Here is a 26,308-nt window from a genome sequence, read left to right as displayed (position 1 = left end):
GAGAAACCAAGGTGGAGGATTTGGATGAGGGTCTTGCCTCCAGGTCTTATAGGAAGTGAGAGTGAGAGAGGGAAAGAAGTAAGTCAGAAGTCAAGGATGGAACATTCAAACTATTTTTAATGTAAAAATTGAATACTTAAAAACTTCAATACATAAAAAGAAGGCTTGGGCAGGGACAGATCCAAAGATGTCTCTGCTTAGGACTCAAGTGGGGCAAGCCAACCTCATAGTGACCAGAGAGCCAAGGAGAGTTTTTAAGAAATCATAAAGCAGGCAGGGGTAGACTCACCTTCCTAGGGGCAAGATGGGAAGGGAGTGGGGAAGACAGAGCCTGGTAAGCTGCTTATCCCTTCTGCCACATGGTCCACATACAATCTGAGAACTTGTATGGTGTCACCCAGTCAGGGAGAGGTGCTGGCAGCGGATATAAGACATAATAAGTCTTCATCCTTCCTCTCAAAGAGCTCACATGCCAGAAGTGAGGATCAACTAGCTGCAGACCCAATGCAGTTACTTAGCTCATGCCATGACCAGGGCTTAGCCAGCAGCAGCAGTTGAACACCGAATTCCTGAAGGGGCAGTGGCTGAATTCTTCCTCAGGCCACCCAGCATTATTAGTTAAAATATGAGCTGGCCCTTGGAGGAAACCCATGATATGACCAGAAGGGCTAAGCAGGCAAATGGACCATGGTTTTCTCTGGGCCTGCTGGTTCAGGCCCAGTGCGTGCTTGACGCCTTGGTCAGGCTGCTTCTTAGCACTTTGCTATGGTCATTCTAACCAGTTGGGTCAGACAGACAGGCCTCAGGGGTAATACACATCTTTTGGTCTTGTGCCTAATAAACCCCTATGATGAAAGAAACAGTGATAATGACAGCCTCCTTCCACAAGACTATCTGTCCACAAACTGTAGGTTGATGCTCCTCTCAGGTACCAGGACAGTCCGAGTCATGGGTTTGACTGGGGCAGCACCTGGCTCAGGCTGCACCTCAAAGTGGATCAAGATCTGGAAAGAAATGGGGAGGGTATAGCTCAGTGGCAGAGTGCACGCCTAGCATGCACTCCACAGTACCTGGGCTCAATCCACAGTACGTCTATTAAACAATAAATAAAAACCTGATTACCCCCCACAAATAAAAAAATAATAATTAAAAAAATCTGGCTAAAAAGGGAGGAAGAAGGCTATCATTATGGAGGGGTCTACAATGCTGGGCCTGATTGATAACAGGCATTATCAGTGATAGGAAAGTCAATGTTGGAATGGCACCTGGGGCTAGTAGGCAAGTCTTGGTTAGTGAGGGTAAGGGATTACTGTGGGGAGAAAGATAGTCCAAATACCCTCGCTCACCTCCCAGGCCTGTGATGGGACTGACATATTTCAGAGGATTACGTCTCCCAAGTCTTGTATGTTTTCCTAGGCTTATCAGGAGAGGAGCTCATGCCTTCAGAGCTCTCCCTTGTGGGGAAGGTAGGAGATCTAGATCACTCACCTGGGCCAAAGCCATTTGTAGCTCAAGCTCTGCCAGGCGTCTCCCCATGCAGCTGCGCTTGCCAAAGCCAAAGGGGAGAGATGCAAATGGATGAGGGGCTGTCCCCTTCTCCAGCCAGCGAGCTGGACGGAAAGAATTTGGCTCTGGGAACTGGGCAGGGTCCCTTGAAGTGGCATAGTGACACAGAGTGACCAGCGTCTGGTGAGGAAGGAACACACACTTGTAAATTTAAGCCCAGGAATGCAGGGAGAGACATGGAAAACAGGGTATATGGACTGGGATGAAGGCAGGCTGGTTGGCAGTTTGGTTGTGATGGGGAAGTTTTGGGGGGCTATTTTTGTAATGATTTTCCCACTGCCCCATTGTATCCTAGAGAGGCATTCAGGCCAAGAAGAGGGTTTGAAGGGCTTATGGAGAGTGTTTGAGAATAGGACCTGTCCCAAGATAGTGAGGGATGGCTTAGCAAAAGGGGCTCATAGGCTCTACTCACATTTTTGGGGATAACATAGTCACCCACACAAATGTCTTTGTCTGGGACACGGGAATTTCCAGGTACCACAGGGTATAGTCTGGATTGCAGAGCATAAGAGGGAGACAACAAGGTGAGGCTGGGGCTGTAGCTTCCCTGATATCTTCCAAACTCATTCTTGGCCAGGCATAAAGTACCATTTTCCTCTGCTGTCTCTCCCTGCTCCCATCCACTGTCTGCTTCCCCAGCCCTTCCCCAGCATTTTCTCTAGCTCCTCCTTTCCTGTCTCCTCACCTTAGCACTTCCTTGACCACAGCCTTCAGCAGGGGCAGCTGGGACAGAGCAGTGGCTGAGGGGTGGGTACTGGGGCCAGGGCCCAAGGCAGCTATAATCTCAGAGTGAAGTGCCGTCTGGACTTCCGGGTGCCGAGAGAGTTCATACAAAGCCCAGGAGAGCGTGTTGGACACCTGAGGAGACAGGTGAGGGCATCAGAGGTGCTGAGAGTGGGGATCAGCGTAGGGGGCAGCATATGAGGCAGTGTGGAATCCAGGAGGTGCTAAGCCAAGCTGACCTAGAGAACCACAGAGGATCCCCTGCAGCAGGAAAATGGCCCCTGAGATTGGGGTTGGGGAGGTTAAGCTGTGGAAGTCGGGCTCACAACACGAAAGGAGAACCTCACCGTGTCCACTCCAGCCAGTAGCAGCTCCGTCACATTCCCCAGGATGGACTCGGCAGGCAACTCTTCCTGGAACAGGAAGTAGGTCAGGTGTGCCCCAGATCCCCTGTCTTCCTCAGGCTTTCCCTGCCTCTTCATGGCTACCTCGGCCTCTCGCCGCTCCACGTGGTGCTGGGCTGTGGGGACAAGGTACAGGGATGTCCCACTGCCCCTTAACTGTTTTCTGTTTCCCCAACCCCACTTCATTTCTGTGCCTTACCAAATGCAAACATTTGGTCCCAGTCTCGGCAGAGGCGGCCCCAGGGTCCGGGCACGAAGCGATGTAGCCAATTGGGCATCGCCATGGTCAACAGCGTGGACACAAACACGGACCCCACCGCGCGGATGAACGTCTCTGTATCTGGTGGCACCTCGGCCTCCAGGCAGCCCAGGCGGGAACCCAGCAGCACTGCCGCAATGCCTAGCCGGGAGGGGGCGCTGTCAGGGCACCGGGAGACCCCGGCTGGGTGCCTCCTACGCTTGGCCCTGTCTTGGGACTCACCTTCTAGTCCAAACTTGTAAAACTCTCCAGCTACGTCCCGAACCAGGGCAGGCGGCCCAGCGCCCAGTCCCCGCTGGCGCCGCAGTCGCCGCACAAGGTCACAGACCACGTTGTGCAGGGTCTCTGCATAGCGGGCGGCCGCTTGAGGCCGAAGGAGGAGCGGGGCCAGAAGGCTGCGGAGTCTCTGCCATTCTTCGCCTTCCCTGCGGGGGTGCGGAGAAGGGGCGCATCAGGGCAGATGGTGGAGTGTAGAGACGGCCCGACGGGGCTGGTTGCGCTGGAGAAGGAGCGTGTTAGGCTGGGGTGGCCAGGAGAGGGATTGTGTATGCTCCCCTGGGGTACAGAAACCTGCCCCTACTTGAGCCCGCCTTCCATCCCCTTCCACGTTACTCATTTCCTGCTCCGGGTTCCTGGGTAACCTGAGTCACAGAATCTTACATTACATCTAGATTCTGGTACCTTAGCCCTTTCCGCGGGTTCCCAGGATTCTGGTTTTCAAAGATAAAGAGGTGAATGAGGGCGAAAGCCAGGATCTATCTGGGAGTGGGCAAAAGAGACGGGTGGGAACCCCAATTTTCCAGAAGCTTGAGGGAAACGAACGACCTCCCTCTACACCCTCAGCCAGATTGTCTCCGGACCGGCCACCAGAGAGGAACGCAGCAGGGCGTCGGGGCTCGAGCCGGAGGACTCACGCGGTGAGCAGTCCGCAAGCCCGCTGGCGGCGGCGGCGGTGCTCCGCCCAGGGTGAGAAGCTGCAGCGCTCGGGTAGGGGTCCTTCCTGTCGTAGCAGCTGCTCCACGAGCGTAGGGGCCGCCACGTACACCGTGCGCACCGTCCCGAAGCTGGCCAACCACACTGGCCCGAAGCGCGCCGCGCCCTGCACCTGGGAGAATGGAAGCAGCGGACACTGGAGACCCGGGCCGGGGACTCCCGGCTCGGTGCGTGCCAACGCCCTTAACGGGGGAAACTTCTGCTCCCAATCAGTGTATGGCCCTGATGCTGCAAACCCCTCCTTTTCTTTCCTCCACCTCCCATCCCTAGGAAGTTTGAGTGTGGTGGGCAAAACGGAGGCACTTTGCAGAAAGCCAACATCCAGGATCTCTCTTGGGTCACCTGGGCGGAGCTGAGGGGGAGAAACCTCTAAAAGTTCCTCACGTGGACCGTCCGTCTCAGGACCCCCCCCCCCCCCATTAAATATATAGGAGCGCGCTAGCTTTAAGCCAAATGCACCCAACCCTCTGGAAAGGTATTCCGCCTCCAGTGCACTTGTGCTGGACCTACCTGGCCTCCAAACTTCTACACAGCCAGAAGGCGCTTTTGAACGCACTCCTCCATTGGACAAACTCTGTGAGCCACTGCCCCCAGTCCCAACTTGTCTTTTCCATAATTCATGGGCATCCATTCCCACTGGCCCTCCCTCCTACGTTCTGCACTAGTGTTGTGAAAGCCAGTTTCCCCAGCATTCAGTCCCAGGAACTGCGTCCACCTCTACCTGCAGCTCGTGTAACCGTGACAGCCCCCCCTTGCAGAAAAGTTCGGCAAGGAAGCCGGGCGTGGAGGGGCCCGGGATGTCTGCCAAGTCTCGCGGCGCTGATTTGGAGCCTTTGGAGCCCAGTGTGGCATCCAGACCAGCAGCACAGCGGATACGGTGGAACACTCTGGAAGCGAGCTTGAGGGTCTGGGCCATGGTCTCCCTCGGGAAACCGCGAAAGCGCGCTTCTCCGGAGCATCTTGCCTGCTTGACTGAGCCCCTATTTTAACCCTTGGGCATAGTGGCGACGCCCCCTTTTCAAGCTGCTCAGCCAATCCCCTCTCCTTAGTGGTCTGTGCTGGGGATTAGCACCCAGGAACAGTAGGCGGAGCCAGAGCTGCCAATGCGGCTCCCTTGGGTGTCATGTTGCAACGACCCCCTTGGGAGGGGAGGCTTGCCTCAGTTTCCCCTTCTGGGCTGGTGCCCCAGTCCAGCAGCCTAAAGATCTCTTCCTGGGAAAGGCTATTTGGTGAGGCTTAGGTGACCAAGATACAGAGTGGGTCCCTGGCATTCGCACCGCTTCCCCAGGAGCTCAGCCCCCTGGGGCCCATCCTCAGGAATTCCCCATCCGCCAGCTCCTCAGGGAGGGAGGCAGGGAAGGAAGCTATAGCTGTCCTCTGACTCCTGGCTCGTCTGGCCGCACCTTTTCTGTGTGTGAGCAGAATTCTCCTGCACTACCACGTCTCCCCCTCTGCACCTGACACTGGGCAGACGGCAGGCGGATTAATGGGTTACAATGGCTCTGGGAGCCTTCATCTTCATTCCTTTTAGGTCCACAAGCCCTGGCCATGAGAATTTGGAACTTGAGAAAGATAAAGGAACTTCTTGCAGATTAGAAAAGTTCAGAGACTAATCTGGGCTCCTGGACAAAGCAAGGGATAAGTGAGTGCTCTGAATCTCCAGCTGACTCAGTCCCCTTTTGGGGGCTTTCTAGCCAGCAGCCCCTTTCTACTGTTAGCCTCAGAATCCTCCCCAGTTCAGCTCTCTGATCCTCACCCCCGACCCCCACCCCCAGGTCAGGCTCTGTGCCAGCCAGTCAGCTCTGGAGTTCTGGAATCAAAGGTCAACATGAAAAAGGAGAGGGTCTCCACCACCACACCCCCCAGGGACTCTCCAGAGACAACTACAATAAAGACACTACAGATTCCCCAGGTCAAATCTTAGCCAGGGGGAGGACAGGAGTGACGCACATTCTGGCCTTTCCTGCAAAACAGCAGCATGGGCATGTGCACACGTAGACATGTTACCCCAGAACTGCAAAGTAAACACAAGTGGGCAGGTGACTCAAGTCTAGCAGGCAGTTTAGATGGACAGTGGAGAACTGCATTCCTCACTCCAGCTGACGAGAGATCCCAGAAGGAGAAGGGAGTGCTAAGGGGCGTAAAACCCCACACTCTTCCAAAGATCCCTTCTGGTCCAAGGTCTTTTGACTTTCCCAGTCAGCTTCTTTTGCTTTCTGCTGGCACTAGAAGGGCAAGAAGGTGAGAGGACTCAGGGACAGTCGTTCTGCCCTGGGTAGTTCCTCAATTTCTGAGAGGTTCGTTGCCTCCCAGCCCTAGCAGGTTCAGCTGGGAAGGTCCTGGGACCCGATCTTCTTTCCAGTCCTTGGAAGATGGGGTCCAGCTAAGGCAAAGTCAGTGACCAGGAGGGGTGGGACTGGGGGTCACTGCCTGCAGGGTGGGATCCTGTATTCTTCGGAAGATGGCTGGGAAATTTTTTCCTCCATTGCGTAGAACTTTCTTTCCCTCCTCGGTTGAGGTGCCAAGATGTCCCACAATGGGGTCTTCACTCTGGGAGAAGGAAGAGTCCAATAAGTCCTTGCCCACCTTTCAGACTGTCCCTGGCCCCATCCCATCCTCCTGGACTCCAGGAATACAGAACCACTCTGGAAAGGGTCTTTCCAGAAATCTTTTAAATTCCCTTAGGCCCCCTACTTACCAGTTCCTCCAGAGGCACACGCTCAAACAGGGGGTGCCCTTCAAAATGGGTGCACATCCAGTCATGTAGCTCCAGCACATCAGTTATGGTGTATACCAGTCCCTGCAGAGGCAAAGTCACCCTAGATAGGGGGCTGCATGCAACTGAGCAGCAGGATGATGGGATTGGTGATGTGAGTCCTAAATACACCCCCCACTGAATTCTCAGTGGAAGGTTCCTGAATAGGCCACTCACTCCCTTCTCCCTCCCACTCCCGGCTCACCCCAATTCTCAGCACGTAGGCATATTCTGCCAGCAGTGTGGGACTGATGATTCGCCACTTGTGCTTGGTCCGCTTGAAATGTGGGTCAGGGAAGAGGAAGAACATCTTTGTCAGCTGTGAGACAGACGTGAACCAACAGGGCTGTAAGAGCCTGGCTTCCATGCCCCACCTGCCTGCCAACCTAACCCACCAGAGCCCCTCCCCACCTGGCCCTTGTGGAAGAAGTTAGGAAGGTGTTTCATGGCATTGCTGCGGAGACAGGCGATGTTCTGGAAGCCACCTCCAGGAGCTGCTCGTAGGGCCCGAATCCGGTCTTGTACATAGTCTGAGACCTTCACTCGGATCTCCAGACCCAGAATCAGGGTGTCTGGGAACAGCGGTGACAGTTCCACTGGACACAGAAACAGGAATGGAATCATCAACCTCATACTTGCAGGAAGTGCAAAGGCATCAACACAGGAAAGGAAACCTCAACCTGCAATGACCAAAATCAGGACTGGCAAGTGTGGCCAGAGAGACAGATACCTGTATGGATGGCTCTGTGCTGGAGAAGCAGGCTAGGGGAGACCTGAAAATTGTCACCAGGGCTGAAAGTGGGAGGGCCTGGGACTTCGTGTATATTTGCAAGGGCTTTAAAGTTTTCAGTATTTTCACACATTGTCTCATCTAATCCTCCTAACAGTCTGTGGTAAATTGCAAAGATGAGAAAACTGAGGATCCGAAACGCCCAAAGTCACAGAGCTAAGAAGAAGCAGACATGGAACTTGAACCAAGGCTTCCCGCCACCAAGTACCATGCTCTTCCTCTCTGTCATGCTGTTATTTCTATGGAAGATCCAAAAACAGAGAAGTGGGTCCAGCATGCTTGCGTGGCTGGGAAAATACAGACAATACAAAGGAAATTCAGAAATACATGTGGAGAAGGAATGAGTTCTGGTGAGGAAGGAGAGGGGGTGGAATCCCTGAGAAAGACAGTTCAGGATCAGTGGCCACAGGGACTAACCTCTGAAGCTGTGCTGACCGGCTCACTGACCCGGCACCTGGCAGGTGAAATGGCTCACGTAGGGACTGGGGCAAGGGGTGGGCCAGACTAGACATTCCAGTTCTAAGAGGCTTTGAGGCAGCCCCCTCCCTTCTCCAGGGCAAAGGCCACAGACCCAGAGTAGAGGGAAGGTGGAGATTCTCCACACTGATGTCACAGCACCAGTGTCTGGTCTGAAGGGGAAAGGCCAACTAGGGCCCCCAACAAATCTGCTGAGGTGGCAGAACCTAGGTGTTGCCTCTCCTTTCCCCAGAGAAAGGGCCAGAGTGTTACCTAACAGGCCACCATAGCCACAGCCTATGTCTGCAAACTCCACTTGGGCCTGAGCTCTCTTTTCTTTCTTATCTTTTGGATCATCATGGCTCTGATTTTGAGTCAGTGGAGCGAAGAACTCTGGGTATAGCTCAGACCAGTCCATGTCCTCTGGCTTCACAGGGCTATTGGAGAGAAGACAAGAGAAACATGAGAAGGTTGGTCAAACAATTGCAGAAGTGGTACTACATGTGTGTGGGTGGATGGGTGAGGGTGGGAGGTCTGTGAGAGGAGAGTTTCTCAAAAATCCTGTAAGAGTGGGCCTTGTGACCTCTAGGAAGTACAATGGAAACCACCCTTAGCCCCCAGTGTGAATCATAGGCTCATCATGAGGCCCATGATTGCTGATCTGCCCAGCTCCATTTCCAGGGGTTGATGTGACTCTGGCTGGGCAGCTCTCCTTTCTGGGGCACAAGTTCCCCTTGTCCCAGAGACTGGCTGCCAAAGCACTGGGACCTAACTTTGTTCAAGCGCTCTGTGGGAAGAGGATGGAGTAAGGTGTGGGCGGGATTGTATATGTTCGTCTTCTTGTTGAATCCCACAAATGAGTCGAAAGATGGAAAAGACATTCTGCCTCCATCACTCTAGTGTCAGTAACAATTTCTTTCTCTTCCCAGACTTGCACCGCTACCCAGATTTGATCCAGAGCGCCACGCCCCCTCCCAACCCGCCAACTCCGCCCTCTTCCAAATTTCCCCGACCCACCCACATAACTGACGTCACCCAGCTGGTCCTTCCGAGTCTACCCTAAATCCGCCAACCGTCCCAAGCGCAATCGCTCTTCTGGGCTGCTCGGGACAGTTGCGGGAATTCTGCCCTCCTCTCCCTCCCCCTGCTCCCGGCCCGCCGCCTGGCTCACTCACTAGCGCAGCGTATGGTCCGCCATGGGGTTGGAGTGAGCCCGCTGCCGATAGTAGCGCTTCTGGGGCTGCGGGGCCTCGGCTCCAGCCGCGTCCCCAGTCTCAGCTCCCGCCATGATCCCCAGCCCGGGTTCCTCCACCGAACCCACGTGGAGACCGAGGCTCGGGGCGCACGATAGTGACGCAGTCAGGAACGTTGTGAACAGAGCCCGCCCCTTAAAGCCCCAGGAGGGAATTGGGCTGCGCGGGGAGGACCACCGGGGGCCAGCGCCTCCGTGCGGCTCCGCTTTAACTGGGCTGGCAAGGCCAGACCCTCAGCCAGCCTCTTTCCTTAGCCAGCTTCTGCTTGGTCTGGATTACCACTACGGTTGCAGGCCCCTGTGCACCCCGCAGGTGCTAGGGGCCCAGGGACCCCGCTTTCTACCGTGAATTAATCCTCGCTCCTCTCCCCTCTCTTGGTCTCGGAGCAATCGTCTCGGTCTGACCCCCGTGGTCCAGCGTGAGTCCCTTCGGGTGTGCTCTGGGGACGTGAGAGGGGGAGGCAGTTCCTCTTTCCACCTCCAGGAAGTCAAACTGGAGGAAGGAGGGCAAACTCGGGGAGGCGGGGCTCGGTGCCACGGGGCAGTAGAGACGGCCCGCGGTCCCCCAGCCCCCCAACCCCGCAGCGATCCGGGATCCGAGCGCTGGCCCTGGCGTTCGGGCACTTTCTCGGCCAGATGGCAGACCCCCGCCCAGATCCTGAATCAGAGCTCCAGTCTGTGTTCCCGCGGGAGGTCGGGCTCTTTGCCGACTCTTACTCGGAGAAGAGCCAGTTCTGCTTCTGTGGGCACGAGCTGAGTATCACGGAGAACTTCGGGTCCTGCCTCGGGGTGGCAGGGCGCGTGTGGGACGCGGTGAGGAGTGGGAGACTCTGGGCTAGGGTCCACGGGAGGTCCAGACCCCGGACTCCCGCTCTCCCATATGGAGCCATCCCTGCTACAGTCTGTCTTCTCTCTCTTTTTTCTTTTCCCATAGGCTCTGAGCTTGTGCAACTATTTCGAGAGACAAAATGTGGATTTCCGAGGCAAGAAAGTGATCGAACTGGGCGCGGGCACGGGCATCGTGGGTATCTTGGCAGCGCTGCAGGGTGCGTGAGCTTTGCAGTGGGAGGGGGAGGGAGAACGGGGATGTGGAGAAGTTGTCACTTCCCGGATTCTTGGGAGAGGAGAGTGGTTTGGTATCAGACCAGTCCCTTCTTTTTAACCAACTTTTTGTTTTGGCCCCTGTTTGCTCCTGTGTGCCAGACAGCGCTGATTGGCTGTCAGAGCACCCAAGGTGGTTGATCTGGGGGCAGGAAATACAAACTGGGCAGACCTTAGTAGAAGGAGCTTTTCCCTACCTTTTTGCTCTTTGTGATTTCATGCAAAATGCTGTCACTTAAACTCTCCTTTGCTTTGGATATGATTGTCTGTCAAGATGCATGTGGGGGTACAATCTGCAGGTATTAAACCTCATGAGTACTTTATAACTTCATTGTGAATATATTTTTTATTCTTTAGGTTTTGATTGCTTGGGAGGAATAAGCTTATGCATTTCTGGGCGTTACAGTGTGCTTTGTAGGAAGTGGGGTAGAAGTTAGGCACTGCAGACTTGGGAAAGGAAAAGGGAAGGACAATTTTGATTCACTTTTGTCAAGAATCAAAAACTACAAAGTAAGCAGTTCCTTAGTTCATAATCTAATGGGAAGATAGAGAGGAAGGTATAGCTCAAGTGGTAGAGTGCATGCTTAGCTATGGCTAGGGTCCTGGGTTCAATCCCAAATAGTTCCATCAAAAATAAATGAATAAGTAAGTAAACCTAATACCACCCCCCAATTTTTTTTAATCTAATGGTAATACAAAACTTCATCTGGAAAGTATTCCTCTAAAAACACTTACGATGCCATTGTCCTAGGAATGCAAATTAACACATCCTTGTTTGTAGGGACACAGCGCAAACACATTCAGGGAAGTCTTCCCAGAGGCAGGCGTGCATTCTTCTGTTCATTCGATCAACACGTATTTGGAGTCCCGTATGTGCCAAGAATAATTCTAGGTATTGGGATACAACAATGAGTAAGACAGATTTCCTCTCCCCCAGGAGCTTATGGTCTAGTGGTGAAGACTAGGGAGGGGGGATGTTACAGTATGAGAACTATGGTGAGGTATGTGCAGAGCCAGTGGACATACTCTGGCCATGTCTGCCCTGACTCCCTGGGACTCCATCAAGGAGAAGCTCTGTCAGATGAGAAGCGTGAACACACCAGGCTTAGAAAGAAGTGAGGGAGTGTCAACATCAGTTTTCTGTAAAGGATGGGTGGATGACAAATGGGCAGCTATGCTAAAATGGGAGAAAGGTCATGTAATACGGACAGAAACACCTTTCACTTGCTCCCAGACTGGCTCTTCCTTCTTTTGCTCCCTATTCTGCTGCCAAGTGAGAAATCTGGGTGTCATTCTCGTTCATTGCCCTCTCCCCTCACATCCTGGCAATCAGCAAGTCCTGTGAGTCATATGTCCTCAATGCTTCCTCAGTTGTCTGTTCCTCTCCCCTCCATCAGTTCAGGCCACTACCATCTTTTCCCTGGATTTTCACAAGTGTCTTCGCACTCCCTGTGGGGAAGTTTGACATGCTCAAACTAGATCTGTGATCTTCCTCCACCAAGCCTCCTTTTCCCTTATGTTTCCCCATTTCTGTGAAATAAACCAGCATTCCCCCAGTGAGAAATCTGGACCCACCTTTGACACATCCCTTTTTCTCACCCCCATCTCCATTACCCAAGTGCTACTGATTTATCTCCTAAGAATCTCTTGAATCTCCTGTTTCTCCAGCCACACTGATGGCTCCCCAGTCCTTGTCACCATCACTTGCCTGGACAGCTACAACAGTCAAACTGGTCTCCCTGCTTCCTCTCCTTGCCCCTGCCTAGGCCTCTGCCCACTCCTGCTGGCAGTCAGAGGGATCTTTTCAATCCCCCTGCTCCATCTTTCAGTGGCTTCTTGTTGCCTTCAGGATAGAACTCTCTCCAAGGCCCCCTCCAGCTCCTTCTGTGCTTCTCCCTCTCTTGTACTCCTGTGCTCCCTAGTGCCCTCCTGTCAGGTCCTCAAGCCCATGTGGATGTCCCCTTCCTTGCTGCCTTCACACGGGCTGCACTCCATGTCTGAAATCCTTGTACCACCTGCTTAATGCCTAAGCCTTCTTCAGGTCTCAGCTCAAACATCGCTTGCACGGAAAGGCCTCCTTGACACTCCCATCCCCAGGTTGTCTTAGGCCCTCCTAGTATATACACAACTCTGCTGACTGCTGTCCACTTTACATTTGTTGTCACTAACCTCAGATGCATCCTTAAGCGCTGCCCACTGGCCTATTGCACTTCCCTCATCTGTACAATCTTCTGCTCTCCTGGACATCTTGTTTCTTACCTTTTTGCCCTTCAAAATTCCAAATGTCTCCTCAGCTGATGACTTTGTTTCCTATCTCTTCTGATCACTTCTGTCTTCTCACAGAAAAACATCCACAGTTTCCGATCACAACGTCTACACACCCACCTGTGTCTGTCTGTCTGTCTGTGCTGCCTTCTCTCCTGATACCACGAATGAACGCGCTGTGCTCCTAGTTAAGGTCAAGCCCTGCACTTATCAGAAGACTCCAAACCTTCTCATCTGCTCGAAGACACTGTTTCAGCAAACACCGCGCTCCCCCGTCTCTCCTGCATTATCAGTTTTCCCTTCTCTCTGGATCATTCTGTGTGCACCTATATTATGCACATAAATATGCTGCAATTTCTCCTATCTCAGAAAAAATCCTTGATCCTACATATCCCTCCAGTTACCACTCCATTTCTCTGCTCCACTTTACAACAAAACTCAGGAGAGTAAATACGGTCGTTTCTGTCTTCCTATTCTTTCCTCAGTCGATTCCAGACTCCACCCCACTGCCCTCTCCACTCCGGTCAAGGTTGTGAGCTTCGTTTCTGACTCCATGCTGTTGCTGAGTACAGGAGTCAGTTATGAGCCACCTTTCTTGACTTCGTGCCATTTGTCACTCTCTCCTCCTTGAAACGCTTCCTTTGGCTTCGAGGGCAACACACCTCTGGGTTTCACTCACCTCATGACAGTTCTCCCTTTTCCTTTGTTGGTTCCTTGCTTCACAACTGAAAGTCTGAGTGCACCAGGGCCCAGGAGCAGTCCTTCGATCCCTCCCCTCTGTCCACTTGCACTCCCAAGCAATCCTATCACCTCGTGGCTTTAAACGGCCCTTTCCATGCTGATGACTCTATGACTCTCCAGACTTGTTTATATAACCTGCCGCCGACTTGCTATCCTCCTGGGGTTTTCTGATGGACATCTCAAACTCAGTGTGTCCAGAAACAAACTCATGAACTTCCTGTCCAAATCTGCTCCTCCTGCAGCCTTTTTCATCTCAGTGAATGACAATTTGGTCTTCTAGTTGGTCAGGCCAAACATCTTGGATCCATCCTCAACTTCTCTCTCTCTCTCTCTCCTATTTCATATCTAAGCTGCCAGCATGTCCTATTGTGTCTACTTTCAAAATAGATTCAGGATCTGACTACATCTTAGACAGTGCTGCTGCCCTGGTTCAAACCACCATCTTCGCTCACCTGGGCCATTGTAGCCACCTCCTAACTAACCTGTCCCCTCTGCAGTATTTTCCCATCACAGGAGCCAGAGTGATCTCTTTAAAGCCATTTTTCTTAAATTCCCAAAGCCATAGGGTTTACGCCATTCTTCCACTTAAAATTCTCCAACAGTGTCCCGGATGTCTCAGAGTCCCTTGACAAGGCCCTGGCTAGGATCTGGCTCCGACTGTCATCGCCCTCACTTACTCTGCTCTGGCCACTGGCCTTACCGCAAGTCCTCAGACCTGTCAGGCACTGCCTCAAGGTCTTCACAGTTGCTAGTCCCTTATTTGGTACGTTTTCACCTGAGAGAGCCACGTAGTTTGCTCCGTCACTTCCTTCAGGTGTTTGCCCAGGCATAACCTGCTCTCTGAGGCTTTCCTTAACCACCCCATTTACAATGGCATTCCCGGCCCTGTCCCTCAGGCGATTCTCGTTCTCCATCCCTGCTTAATGCTTCAGCGCAGCACCTACTGCCGCCTGACTTGCTGTTGTCTGTTTCTTGCCACTAGACTGTGAGCCCCAGGAGTGGAGGGAGTCTTGTCTCATTGGCTCATTGCTGTATTCTCAGCACCTGGCATCCACACATAATGAATATTAATAAATGAATGAATTCTTAGTATTTTCTATTTCTGTAATAATCATCATGATTATGATTAAATAGTTTTGTAGTATCTAGTATGTCTCTACCTCTATGACAAAACTCAGTGAATAGTATGGTACTGTCATTAAGAAAAACATATAGACCAATGGAACAGACTAGAGAGCCTAGAAATAAATTCACACGTAACTGGTCTTCAACAAAAATGCCAAGAACACACAGTGAGAAAAGATAGTCTCTCCAACAAAAGATGTTGGGCAAACTAGATCCACATGCAAACAAATGAAATTGGACCCTTATACCATACACAAAATCAACTCAAAATGGATCAAAGACTTATACGTGAGACCTAAAACTCCCAGAAAAAAACAGAGGGAAAGCTTTTTGACATTGGTCTCAGCAATTATTTCTTAGATATGACACGAAGAGCACAGGTGACAAAAGCAAAAATAGACAAGTGGGACTACATCAAATTAAAAAGTATCTACAAAGCAAAGAAAATCATCAACAAAAAGAAAAGGCAATCTACAAAATGTTTCTCCCATTTTTGCAAACCCTGTATCTGATCAGGGGTTAATATCATTATCATTACTAATATTACTATAATATTAATATCATTACTATATTTTTATATTGATTTAATGTTAATGATACTATTTGTGATATAGTAGGTTAAGTAAAGTAAATAATTAAAATCTGTTTTACCTGTTTAAAAAAAAAAACTCAAGGAAAGCTAAAGTTCTGTTTTGCTCACCACTGTATCCCCAGAACTTAGTTGATGCTCAGTACATATATTTATTGCATGAATGAAGCTTTCTGAAGTCCTCATCTAACCACTTTCACTCTCCGCTTCTACCTGTAAAACCTATTGTCCCCCTCAGGGACAAGCCTGAATCTCCTTAGCATGTCATAGTCATTTTCCTCTTTACTCTCTCGTCTTGACACTTCTCTCTTCCCTTCCACATCCTCTGGGATTCAGCCTTCCTTCAATATGCCGGGCTCTCTCACCACCGGGACTTTGTACTCTCTGTTCTCTGCCTGGAAAGCTCCACCTGACTAACTCCTCCTTGTCCTTTACGGCTTGCTGAGGTCATGTCTTCTGGGAAGCTTTCCAGACCCATGAAGGCTGGCTTGTGTCAGTAGGGGGTGGGTGCACAGCCCACTCCAGCTTAGTCCTGCCCAGGCTTCTGCTGACATCTGATTGTTGTGTGTTGGGCAGAGAGGTTGAAGATTAGCTCAGAGAGAATGTTGATGTTGTAGAATGTAGAGTAATGAGATGGTAGTGGATGAGGTTGAGGTTAGGGCAACTAAAATCTAAAGTGCGGACTTTGGGCTGTCAAAACATTATCCCGTAGGTCCCGAGTTCTCTGGACCTTCTGGGCAGGAGCCGAAAACCCTTGGTTTGTCCCTCTGACTTGCATTTCTCCTCCTTCCTCTCTCTCAGGGGGGGATGTTACCATCACTGACCTGCCCCAGGCCCTAGAACAGATCCAGGGCAACGTCCAGGCCAATGTGCCGGCTGGAGGCCGGGCCCAGGTCCGCACCTTGTCCTGGGGGATTGACCAGCATATGTTCCCTGGAGACTATGACCTGGTGCTGGGGGCTGATATCGTGTATCTGGAGTCCACCTTCCCGCTGCTGCTGGGGACCCTCCAACACCTGTGCGGGCCCCACGGTACCATCTATCTGGCTTCCAAGATGAGAGAGGAACACGGGACAGAGAGCTTCTTTCAGCACCTCCTGCCCCAGCATTTCCAACTGGAGCTGGTCCAGCGGGATGAGGATGAGAATGTCAACATCTATAGGGCCAGGCACAGGGAACCAAGGCCTGCCTGACGTCACCCTTCCGTTCCTCTGAACCCCTTCTTCTAATGAAGGAACTGCCATATCTCCAAAGCCATAAACATAAGGATCAAAAAGGATGGATTTCCCTTGCCTCAGTCTTTTCTCCTGCCCTCTTTGTTTCTCAAGATACTCTTGGGCAGGTGCAGAGGGGAGCTGCTTGCTAGGAATACTAGAGCCCTAGCTGTACTGGCTTAGAGTGCAGAGGAAGTTCCCAGTTCCTGTTCTCAGCGGAGGAAGGTGAGATGATAGCCAAGATTTTAAGGGGGGAAGGTAAATGGGATGTGAGAGCAGTGGCTGCAGAAAGATGGTCACAGTCCCTTCTAGTTCTGCTATTGTCTTTTTATACAGAATGGATTTTTCCCCCCAGATTGTACTGGACTTTTTTTTTTCTTTAAAGGGAAAGAAATGAGCATTAAAGATCCCTTCTGCATCCACAGAACTCAGGCTTTTACTGGGTGGCTGAAGCAAGAAACCTCAAGCCACCAACCTCTTGCTCCTAGAGATAGACTCTGCTGGGACCATGGCTCTAATTGGGTCAAGTCCTCCCAGCCCTGAAGTTGGGGATAGACAGCAGAGCTGTCCTTTGAACAGTAGCTCCATCATCTTTTTTTGGAGTTGAAGCCCTGATCACTAAGTACCAGGCTCTCCTCTTTGATTTTTCTTTAAGTTTCCAAGCCCCACCAGTCCTCCCTTCCTAATGTGTTTTGCCTTCACCTCTTTTCTCCTCCCACTGTGGGACCTCTCGATAGGGCTCTCTTTACCTACTCCTGGGCCACACATCACCTCCTCTGGCCTCCTGGCCTCCATTCATTACCCTTCAAACCATTTTATAAATTCTTGCGATCTTCCAAAATCAGCTCTGATTAGTTTCTGCTGCTGCCAAGAGAAGCAAGAATAAGCTCTCCTGCTTAGTACTCAGTCTATCCCATATGATCCCAAATTACCCTTCGACTTCATTTCCTACTGGTTTCCTACATGTATTGCAACCTCTGGCCAAATTACAAAAGGTCTACTCTTTGTTCCCTAAATCCAGACCAAAATTCCCTGACTTCTTCCTTCATTCTTTTTGGTGATTCCCTGCCTGAAAGTGCAATTCCTACCTATCAAAATCTTTATTAGTCTTAGCCTCTTTCCTGAAAAAAGCCTTTCCTGAGCCTCCTGTTTGAATATGATTTCTTTCTCCCTTGAGATCCTTTAACTGTTCATCTTGTGGGACTTGCCTTGTGTGATCATGTGCCTGCTCCCTATTTTCTCACCATTAGATGACCTTGGAGGATAGGGCTACGGTTTACTTCTCTGTCATTCTCTGAAGCCTAGCACAGTTCCTGGCACACAATTGGTGTTCAACAAAGATTTCTGTTCATTCAACAAATATTTGCTTGGTTTGTTGGAGGGACTCCCCCCAACCTTCCTAGGTGGGCTTGGCCAAACTTCTGAACCCACCCTCCTACCTCACAAGTTTTTCGTGAGTCATAAATGGATAATGAATACGAAAGCGCATTAGAAATAAACATAAAGTGTTACCACGTGTTTTGTATGCTTATTTGGCGACAACTCTGTCTCATGGTTTCTGTTATTTTACCTTATAAGCCACGTTGGGGAGGCAAACGCGCCCCGCCTCCGGTCAGCAGGTGGCGCCGTCCCCGCTTGGCGCGGTCCGGCGGGGAAGTTTGGCCTCGCCGCCACGCCGTAGGCCCGTGGCCTCACCGGCGCGCCGGCCGGCGACAGTGTACCGCCACCAGAGAGATGTCGCTTCTGCGGTCGTGGCGCCTCTGCCTGGCCGCACGGACCGGGAGCTGCCCGGTGAGGGCTCTCGGCCCCGGCCCCGGCCCCGGCCCCGGCCCCGTCCTGCCTTTGTTGCGGGCCTCCCGTGCGCCGGGCACGCGCCCTTCCCTTCCCTCGCGTCCGTTGTGCTCCATCCCACCCTCTCCCCGCCTTTCCCCGACTTCGGCGCCTCTTCGCGGTCCCGCTGCCTTCCCCCCGCTCTCTGAGCCCCAGTCTCTCCGAAGGTCGCCCCCCGGCCGACGTGCCCCGCCTCCCCCGGAGCGCCTGGATGCCCCCTGCTTCTCACCCCTCTTCTTACCCCCTGCAGGCGGGGCCCCTTCTGCTTCAGTCGCCGCAGCCATGGCACACGTTTCACGCTGGGCCCTGGCTGTCGTCCTCGGCCTCCAGCAAGGAGCTCCTCATGAAGCTGCGGCGGAAAACTGGCTACTCCTTTGTAAACTGCAAGAAAGCTCTGGAGACTTGTGGCGGGGATCTCAAGCAGGTGTGGGGAAGGAAGGGCAGGGGAGCGGGGCGGGGTCCTAGGGCCCGACGACCTGTCTCTGCGGGAGGTCGCTCTGGGGCGCATAGAAGTCAGACCTGCTGACCAGGGACCCATAACGACAGAATCCTATTCTGACTTCAGTGACAGTCTCATCCTTTGACTCTGACCTATTTGGAAGTAATTGACTGAGGATCCCAGGGTTAACTAACTATTCCACGCAGGACTACTGTGCTGTTTCCTGCTGCTTGGAGCTGGAAGGGCTTGTGGGAGCTTTGGAGTCAGACCCACCAAGACTCAGATCGTGGTGCCCTCAGAGGGATCCTGTGACCTTGGACACCTTTATCTTTCAGAGCTGCATTGTTCTTTTTTGTATCTGCTATCTGCCCCAGAGGGTGGTTGTGAAGATTAAACATATCCAAAGCACCAGGCACGATGTCTTGTATTTGGCGTTTAGTAGTAGGCCAGCCAATAAATTATAGATTACTTTAGTTTCTGTTGTAGGGTTGAGGAGAAGGAGAAAGAATTGGGGAACCTGCGCATATTTTAGAGCCCTGTTTAGTTCTAAATTCTGTGCCTTTGTTGTCTGCCTTTTTTCTTTTTAATTTATAGGCCGAGAGCTGGCTCCACAAGCAGGCCCAGAAGGAGGGCTGGAGTAAAGCTGCCAAGCTCCATGGGAGGAAGACTAAAGAAGGACTGATTGGGTTGCTGCAGGAAGGAAACACGAGTGTGTTAGTAGAGGTGGGTTGTCAGAATTGCAGATACCAGGAATAGCTGTCCCTGGGGTGGAAGGCTTTGTGGTAGGTGCTTTGCAAAGAAGAGTGTTTGAGGACCATAAAAGGAAGTTAGAATTAAACCTGTGAGACCCCGAGTATTAGCTATGGATTCATTTAAGTGTGGAAACGCACAGGCTGTTGATGAGAAAAGGCCTGGTAGCCTAGAACATTACTGCTAAATGTGAGTCCGGTGTGGCCTTATACTTTGTCACTGATTCTTTCCTGAAACAGTTAGATTTTAAAGCTAGGAATTACACTAATAGTTGATGGACAGCGAGTAGCTGTTTTAGAGGAGGTTTAGGGGCCCCTGTTGATGAAGAATCAGATGTGGATTAGTTGAGGGCGAGAGAAGAGATAAACAAGCTGGTAACAAAACCAGCATTGGAGGAGCCTGGAGAATGAGGTGGCTATGGCATGCGGCCACAGGCAAGTGGCGAACTTGTAGCCATCCTTTGGGGACATCAGTGAACCATCCTCTGAACGTGCAGGAAATTGTTAACTCATTTGCACAGAAGGAATCACTTCATTCAGTTTCTGGCCTCAAGCTAGTAGAGGAACTGTAGCTTTAAAATCCTAGAGGCACTTATTTCTGGTTTGTTAAGTCTCCTTCTTCTGTCAATACCTTAGTTTAAGGCACTTTTGGAACTGTCAGTGAACAGCTTATACAGCAACATCAACTTGTTCCCACAGGTAAACTGTGAGACAGATTTTGTTTCAAGAAATTTAAAATTTCAACAGTTGGTCCAGCAAGTAGCGCTGGGGACCCTTTTGCATTGTCAGAGCCTAAAGGATCAACTCTCCACGTACAGTAAAGTGAGTTTTGGGGTTATCTCCAACATGCTGGGTTTGTTCTGCCCCTTCAGAGTCCTTGCTGTTCCTTTTTTTTCAGACATTCTCATATCTCACTTCCTTACTTCATGTCTCTGCTTAAGTGTTATCTCTCTGGAGAGGGGTACCTTTCCTCCTGTTGCTCTATCCTCTTATTTTACTTCATTTAAAAATTTTGTTACAGTATTTATAGATTATATTCTTATTTTATTTATGTCTTGTCTGCCTTCCCCAGTAGACTGTAAGCTTCGTGATGCAGGAAATTTGTCTTTTCACTAGTGTGTCTCTGGTGAAAGAGGAGTGCATCCAGCACTTGGTTGGGTCTCATTAAATCTGTGTTGCACGAATGAATGAATGCCAGTGGGACAGAGTCCATCAAATCAGGTGAAGCCTTGTATTCAGAAATCTGGACTGGCCTGAGGAAAAGATTTCTTTTTTTTTTTAAATTTTTTAAAATTTTTAATTTTTTTTAACTTTTTTTTTATTGAGTTATAATCGTTTTACAATGTTGTGTCAAATTCCAGTGTAGAGCACAATTTTTCAGTTACAGATGAACATACATATATTTATTGTCACTTTTTTTTTTTTTTTTTTTTTTTTTTTGCTGTGGGAAAAGATTTCTAAATACAGATACTAGTGAAGGCACAGTTTAGGAGAGTAAGCATATTCTTGTCCATAGAGGGATCAAGGAAGGAATTATATCGGTATGTCTTTGATTCATCCTTATTGTCAAGGCAGAATGAATCAACTACTTACAACAGTTTTTTTCTGTGTTTAGTACTTGTAATCCTGAGCTATTCACTTACTTTACTGTACCTCTGTTTCATTATCTGTAACAAGGGACTTCGGCCCCTTTTAGCTTTACTAATTTTTTTCCCTTTTGATCTTTATTTTTTTTTTAACTTTTATTTTGAAAAAAAATTCAAATTTGCAGAAAAGTTGCCAGTATTTTATAATACACCACAGTGTACTTTTATCTAGATTCACCATTTGTTAACATTTTGCTTTATTGACTTTATCACTTTTTATATACATATTATTGTTACCACTTTTTAAAAATTCTTTTGTGAATATGTCACAGACATTAGGACCCTTTATCCCTTCAGCATGTCTCTCCTAAAAACAAGGACATTTTCCTGTGTAGCCACAGTACAGTGATCACATTTTTACCTTGATATATTTTTATTTATATAGTATATAATATAGATATTTTGCCAACTAGCAATTTTTCTTCTGATCCAGGATCTAGTCCAGTATCATGTGATACAGTGAGTTGTCATGTCTGTTTAGTCTCCTTTCTTTGCTCCTGAGCCTTTGTTATTACATTGACATTTTTGAAGAGTACAGGACAGTTTTGTAGAATTTCCTTCACTCTGAGTTTGATGTTTCTTCATATTTAGATTCAGAATGTGGACTTTCGTAGGAATATTAAATAAATTATCCTGTATTTTTCTCAGAACATCCCATCAGGAGGCAGAGGAGGATGGGACTGTTGGTACTGTTATTGATAGTGTTAATTTTGATCTCTCGGTTTAGGTAGTATCTGCCAGGTTTCTCCACTGTAAACTTGCTATATTCCTTTTTGTAATTAATAAGTTATCTGTATAGGAGATTTTTTTGAGACCATGTAGACATCCAGTTCCCCAAGAAACTTTTCCCATAAGGTGTTAGTGTCCTTTGATGCTTCTTGTCCGATAGGTTCTTACTATGATGCTGCGTGATGGTTGTTTTTCTAGCCCTTACAGTTTCTTTCACATGCGTTCTGTTAGTTGGCATTCTGTTGTAAGAAGGACACTTCTCTTCTTCTCTCCCTTTATTTAGGGATTTACTTACTAGCAGCATTGACTCATAGATTCTTATTTTATACAATAGGTTATAAATCATTATGTAATCCATTAGTCATTGTAATGCTTAAATTATCCCTGGATTTGGCCAATACAAGCCAAGCCTATGCAAGCTGGCTCCATTATCCTTTTGATATAGTCTCATTATTTTTTGAGTATTTCCTTACTTTTTGGCATAACAAGATATTCTGGGCTTATGTCGTACTTTCCTTGCCCCAATCATGGAATTTGTCATTTCTCCAAGGAGTCCTGATTGTTTTCAGTGAGGGAATGGTTTTTAGAAACCAAGATCTGGACATTAGGTGTGCTTGATTCTATTGTGATATCACTGGGGCCCTGCTCTTTCAGCAGAGCTGGGAAATTGTGTGTGTGTGTGTGTGTGTGTATGTGTGTTTCAGTTCTAATCCTCTACCACTGGCTTCTTCCTTTCCTTCCCCCATCCTGTATTTGTATCTTCCTTCTTTCCTCTTCTCACAGTGAATACACTGGCTCCTAGCAATTTCAGTATGTTTACTTACTTACTTGCTGTATAGTACGCACTTTGTTTCAGAGTTGCTGTCCCTGACCGCTGCAAACAACAAACCTGCTAAGGAGTTCAAGATTTCCTTGATGTCCTTTTTGTCTGTATGTAGAAGCTATGTGGTCAAAGGACAGTATCAAAAGTAACTTGGATTAGTTTTTCCTCCCTTCTCAGGTTATATTATTTCTTTGAAATACAATTAGAATCTTTGTTTCTGTTTCGTCAGTGTTCATTTTCACCCCAAATCCTTGTTAATTTTATTTTTGAATATGTAAAACATCACAAGGTTCTGAAAGTTAAAGCTAATACACACACACAGAAGTCTCACTTCCTCTTCTCTCCCTTCTGCCCCATTCCTAGTCACTCCTGTAGGTAACCAGCTTTATTGGTTTCTGGTTATCCTTTTTGCAGAAATGTGTGTGTGTGTGTGTGTGTGTGTGTGTACACATACACAAATACTTCTTTATTACCCAAATGGTGGTAAAAAAAAATAAGTATGTATCTCATTTTTTTTCTTTGATTGTTTTTGTTTGGGGAGGGGTTGGTAATTTGATTGATTTATTTATGTTTAGAGGAGGTACTGGGAATTGAACCCAGGACCTTGCACATGCTAAGTGTGTGCTCTACCACTGAGCTATACCCACCTCCCTGTATGTATCCTTTTAATTTGCTTTTTTCACTTAATGTGTCTTGGAAATACCCCATAGCAGCTCATGGAGCTCATCTTTTTCTTTCTTTCCAGCTGCATGGTATTCCATTGTGTTTCTGTACCATAGTTTCTTCAACCGGTCTGCCTATGTTTGGGCATTTAGACTTTCTAATACTTTATGATTAGAAATAATTGCCCAAGGAATAATTTTGTGCATGTGTACTTTTATATTGTTGGAAGTGTACTGAGGTTAGTTCCTAGACATAGAATTGCAGGGTCAAAAGATAAAAGTGTGTGCAGTTTTGTTAGCTGTTGTCCAATTCCCTGACATTGGATCTGCACCATTGTTTATGCTACCAACAATCTACAGACCTTTTGCTTTAATATTTTATGATTGTGTGAAAATATTGTTCCTGATTTCTAGGAAAGTGCATTCTAAGAAGTGAGGCTGGAGGCTGGGGTTGGGATGGAATTGGGGGTGGTGTGGTAATGGAATAAAATATTTATAAAAATGGAACTGTTAATCAATTTTTAATGTTCTTGGCTTAATGACAACATTATCTATTTATACTTAGTTGTCTTAAATCATTTTCTGAGAAATAGGCTATATTTTTGCTTAGTCTCAATAATTTGAGTTATACAGAACTGACTTATGTTCATTTTCTTTGTGCACTTAGGGCTTCTTGAGTTCCTCTGAGCTCTCTGAGCTTCCAGCTGGGCCTGAGAGAGAAGGTGCTCTTAAGGATCAGCTGGCCTTAGCAATTGGTGAGTATTTGTAAGGATCTGGAAACTGGAAATTAAGAACTGGATCTCCTGGTATCTTTGGTGTTCCTCCAAACTAGATCAAGAATTGCAAGTTCATGTTCCTTTAAGGGTCAGATAATATGAATGTGAGAAGTGGGTAGTATGTCAGATATCAGTGAGTTATGGGCACCCTGGAAAGCTCACACTCTGCTGAAGGAAACTGTTAACCAAGCTACTTGTTACCTTGGCGGAAAACCCCAGGCTCATCAGAATTTTAAAATTCCTTTAAAATAATTTAGCTTTGTATGAAAGATCTTAGTTTTTAGCCGTTTTCAACTAACTCAAATTAGCAGGCATCACTGTGCTGACCAAAAAAAAGCATGTCTTTAGGCAGCGTTGGCCTTTTGACTTCTGGTTGACCACTGCTGTATATGCTATGGAGGAAATAGTCCATTTCAAGTCATTTCACCTTCTTTATGAAGGAATCCAGGAATATTTTGGGGCATCATGTTTAGGACTTTGACCTCATAAAAAAATCTGATCCTAAATGTGTGAAAGTCCATTTCAGAACCTGCTGGCTACAGAAACTGTATCTGGATCATGGTGGTGGGAGTAGCGGGGATTTTGCCTTCTTTGTATATGTCCCTGACGGAAGGAGCGGAGCAGGGCTGGGCTGGGGGCTTGCTGGGAACTTACTGCTCATCTGGCACTTCCAGTCACCGCATCAGTCCTGTGTTTATCAGGTCATCTAAAGTATGCATGATGTTTCAGTGAGTCATTGTTGAGAAACCAGGCAGACAGCTGTGTATGGGACTTATTAAGAAATTCTGGAAGAACTGGGTGTTTCAAACTTGTCAATTTCTGGGAATTAACTACTGCGTAGATGCTTTGAGCTGTTTTAAGATTTCTTGATACTCCCCTTTTATGACTGTTAGAGCTAACTGTGGCTAATGCTGGGATCTACACCCAGACCCTTTGATTCTTCTCCTACCCCTCCCTACGTTTTGGCTTATTTGGACTTCTGTAGAGGGGATAGCATCCTGAGAGAAAGCGGGAAGCTGGAAGCCACTTTTGGTTAAATGTTATCTTTATTTTTAATGAGGGGAAGTTGAAGCCATCAGATGACGTAGGGTTTTGGATTTTCTGGGGCTTTTAGTGGTAAACTTTTTCCTGATACAGTGGATGATAAGGAGTTGCCTGTGTCAGTGATGGTGGTATTTTGGGAGGGATGGTAATTTGGTGGGAAAAGACAATTGGTTTGGAGTCAGATCTGAGTTTTAATTCCAGCTCTGCCATATATTAGCTCTGTAGCCTTGGGCGGGTTACTTAAGCTCTCTAAGCCTGAGTTTAATGTAGTAATGATAGCCAGATGGCAGTGCTCCCCATGTGCCAGATATTGTAGTAAGTGCTTTTATATATCTTACCTTATTTATTTCTCTCAATAATCCTGCTTTCAGGTTGTTTTAAGTGTATCATCTCCATTTTACGGATGAGGAAATGAGGGCTTAATAAATTAGTAAATGGGGTTATGTGCTTAAGTTCCTTGCGTGAGGTCATATGGCTGGTGAGACTGCAGTCCAGGGTCCGTGTGAGCCTGGAGCCTGTGTTTTTAAGTACCAGCGTGGCACGTAGTTGGTGCTCTATAAAGCACTTGCCATTTCCCCCAAACCCCTTTTCCTCTTTAAACTGAAAATGGTCTCTCTCCATCTTATAGCATATCCACAGTGTCAGTGCGGAGGACTGTGTCCCAAACTTGGCCGTCTCTGTGCATATTTTGGTACTACTGCCGGCATCATATTCTAGAAGCATGTTTTTTGTTTTTGCTCTTTTATAGGGAAACTGGGAGAAAACATGACTCTTAAACGAGCTGCATGGGTGAAGGTGCCAGCTGGGTTCTATGTTGGCTCTTATGTCCACGGGGCAATGCACAGCCCCTCGCTCCACAACCTGGTGCTGGGGAAGTACGGGGCCCTGGTCGTCTGCGAGACGTCCGAGCGGAAAGCAAACCTTGAAGACCTTGGCCGCCGCCTTGGGCAGCACGTGGTGGGCATGGCCCCTCTCTCTGTGGGCTCCCTGGATGATGAACCTGGGGGAGAGGCAGAAACCAAGATGCTGTCCCAGCCGTACTTGCTGGACCCCTCCATCACACTGGGTCAGTATGTGCAGCCCCAGGGAGTGTCTGTAGTAGACTTTGTGCGGTTTGAATGTGGAGAAGGTGACGAGGCAGCGGAGGCCGAGTAGGTTCCAGAGATATTAGGCCCAGGAGGAAATGTTTATTCTTAACTCCGGACATCATTATAAGCAGAAGTTATTTCCTAAGCCTCTTCACACCCAGAATTTGTTTTTCATTTGAGTTCGTAATGAAATTATATACTTCGTGGGTAAAGTCATTAAATAGAATTGTTATACAATAAAGAAAGTAGCATGTTTTCCTCGTTTGCATAATGCTGGTCCAGCTCTTTT

The 26,308-nt window shown here is 48.7% G+C and overlaps 4 protein-coding genes and 1 long non-coding RNA gene across 8 annotated transcripts; 2 read left to right on the top strand and 3 right to left on the bottom strand.

The window, feature by feature from the left end:
* Positions 1–99: 99 nt before the first annotated feature.
* Positions 100–6,005, bottom strand: CYP27B1 (cytochrome P450 family 27 subfamily B member 1). Of its 4 annotated transcripts, none has more exons than XM_072972509.1 (9): positions 5,896–6,005; positions 3,867–4,057; positions 3,175–3,377; positions 2,893–3,093; positions 2,637–2,809; positions 2,252–2,424; positions 1,979–2,057; positions 1,489–1,686; positions 100–1,004 (listed from the first exon to the last, which is right to left on the bottom strand). In XM_072972509.1, the coding sequence occupies exons 1-9, from the start codon at positions 5,929–5,931 to the stop codon at positions 891–893; spliced, it is 1,368 nt and encodes a 455-aa protein (XP_072828610.1). In that variant the 5' UTR covers positions 5,932–6,005; the 3' UTR covers positions 100–890. The 4 variants fall into 4 exon arrangements, with proteins under 4 accessions (XP_072828610.1, XP_006218038.1, XP_072828608.1 ...); XM_006217976.4 differs by lacking the exon at positions 5,896–6,005 and adding an exon at positions 4,667–5,850; XM_072972507.1 differs by lacking the exons at positions 1,979–2,057; positions 5,896–6,005 and having other exon boundaries at positions 3,867–4,808.
* On the bottom strand, positions 5,990–9,296 carry METTL1 (methyltransferase 1, tRNA methylguanosine). Its single transcript, XM_006217977.4, has 6 exons — positions 9,122–9,296; positions 8,220–8,383; positions 7,112–7,296; positions 6,906–7,019; positions 6,644–6,745; positions 5,990–6,495 (listed from the first exon to the last, which is right to left on the bottom strand). Exons 1-6 carry the CDS (start codon positions 9,232–9,234, stop codon positions 6,340–6,342), a joined length of 834 nt encoding a protein of 277 aa, XP_006218039.1. The 5' UTR covers positions 9,235–9,296; the 3' UTR covers positions 5,990–6,339.
* Positions 9,297–9,725: 429 nt separating this feature from the next.
* EEF1AKMT3 (EEF1A lysine methyltransferase 3) lies at positions 9,726–16,298 on the top strand. Its single transcript, XM_006217978.4, has 3 exons — positions 9,726–10,011; positions 10,133–10,244; positions 15,821–16,298. The coding sequence occupies exons 1-3, from the start codon at positions 9,835–9,837 to the stop codon at positions 16,210–16,212; spliced, it is 681 nt and encodes a 226-aa protein (XP_006218040.1). The 5' UTR covers positions 9,726–9,834; the 3' UTR covers positions 16,213–16,298.
* LOC140700028 (uncharacterized) lies at positions 11,054–17,741 on the bottom strand. Its single transcript, XR_012078234.1, has 2 exons — positions 17,478–17,741; positions 11,054–11,187 (listed from the first exon to the last, which is right to left on the bottom strand). It is a non-coding gene; the product is annotated as an uncharacterized lncRNA (long non-coding RNA).
* Positions 17,742–17,869: 128 nt separating this feature from the next.
* TSFM (Ts translation elongation factor, mitochondrial) lies at positions 17,870–26,274 on the top strand. The gene is made up of 6 exons (XM_072972506.1): positions 17,870–18,024; positions 18,314–18,487; positions 19,097–19,225; positions 19,951–20,073; positions 23,779–23,866; positions 25,680–26,274. Exons 1-6 carry the CDS (start codon positions 17,968–17,970, stop codon positions 26,084–26,086), a joined length of 978 nt encoding a protein of 325 aa, XP_072828607.1. The 5' UTR covers positions 17,870–17,967; the 3' UTR covers positions 26,087–26,274.
* Positions 26,275–26,308: the final 34 nt, after the last annotated feature.

The sequence above is a fragment of the Vicugna pacos genome, chromosome 12 (genome assembly GCF_048564905.1).
Source record: "Vicugna pacos chromosome 12, VicPac4, whole genome shotgun sequence".
Classification (NCBI taxonomy): Eukaryota; Metazoa; Chordata; class Mammalia; order Artiodactyla; family Camelidae; genus Vicugna; species Vicugna pacos.
Note: the sequence above shows the minus strand (reverse complement) of the source record. Positions and strands in the feature narration are given on the sequence as shown.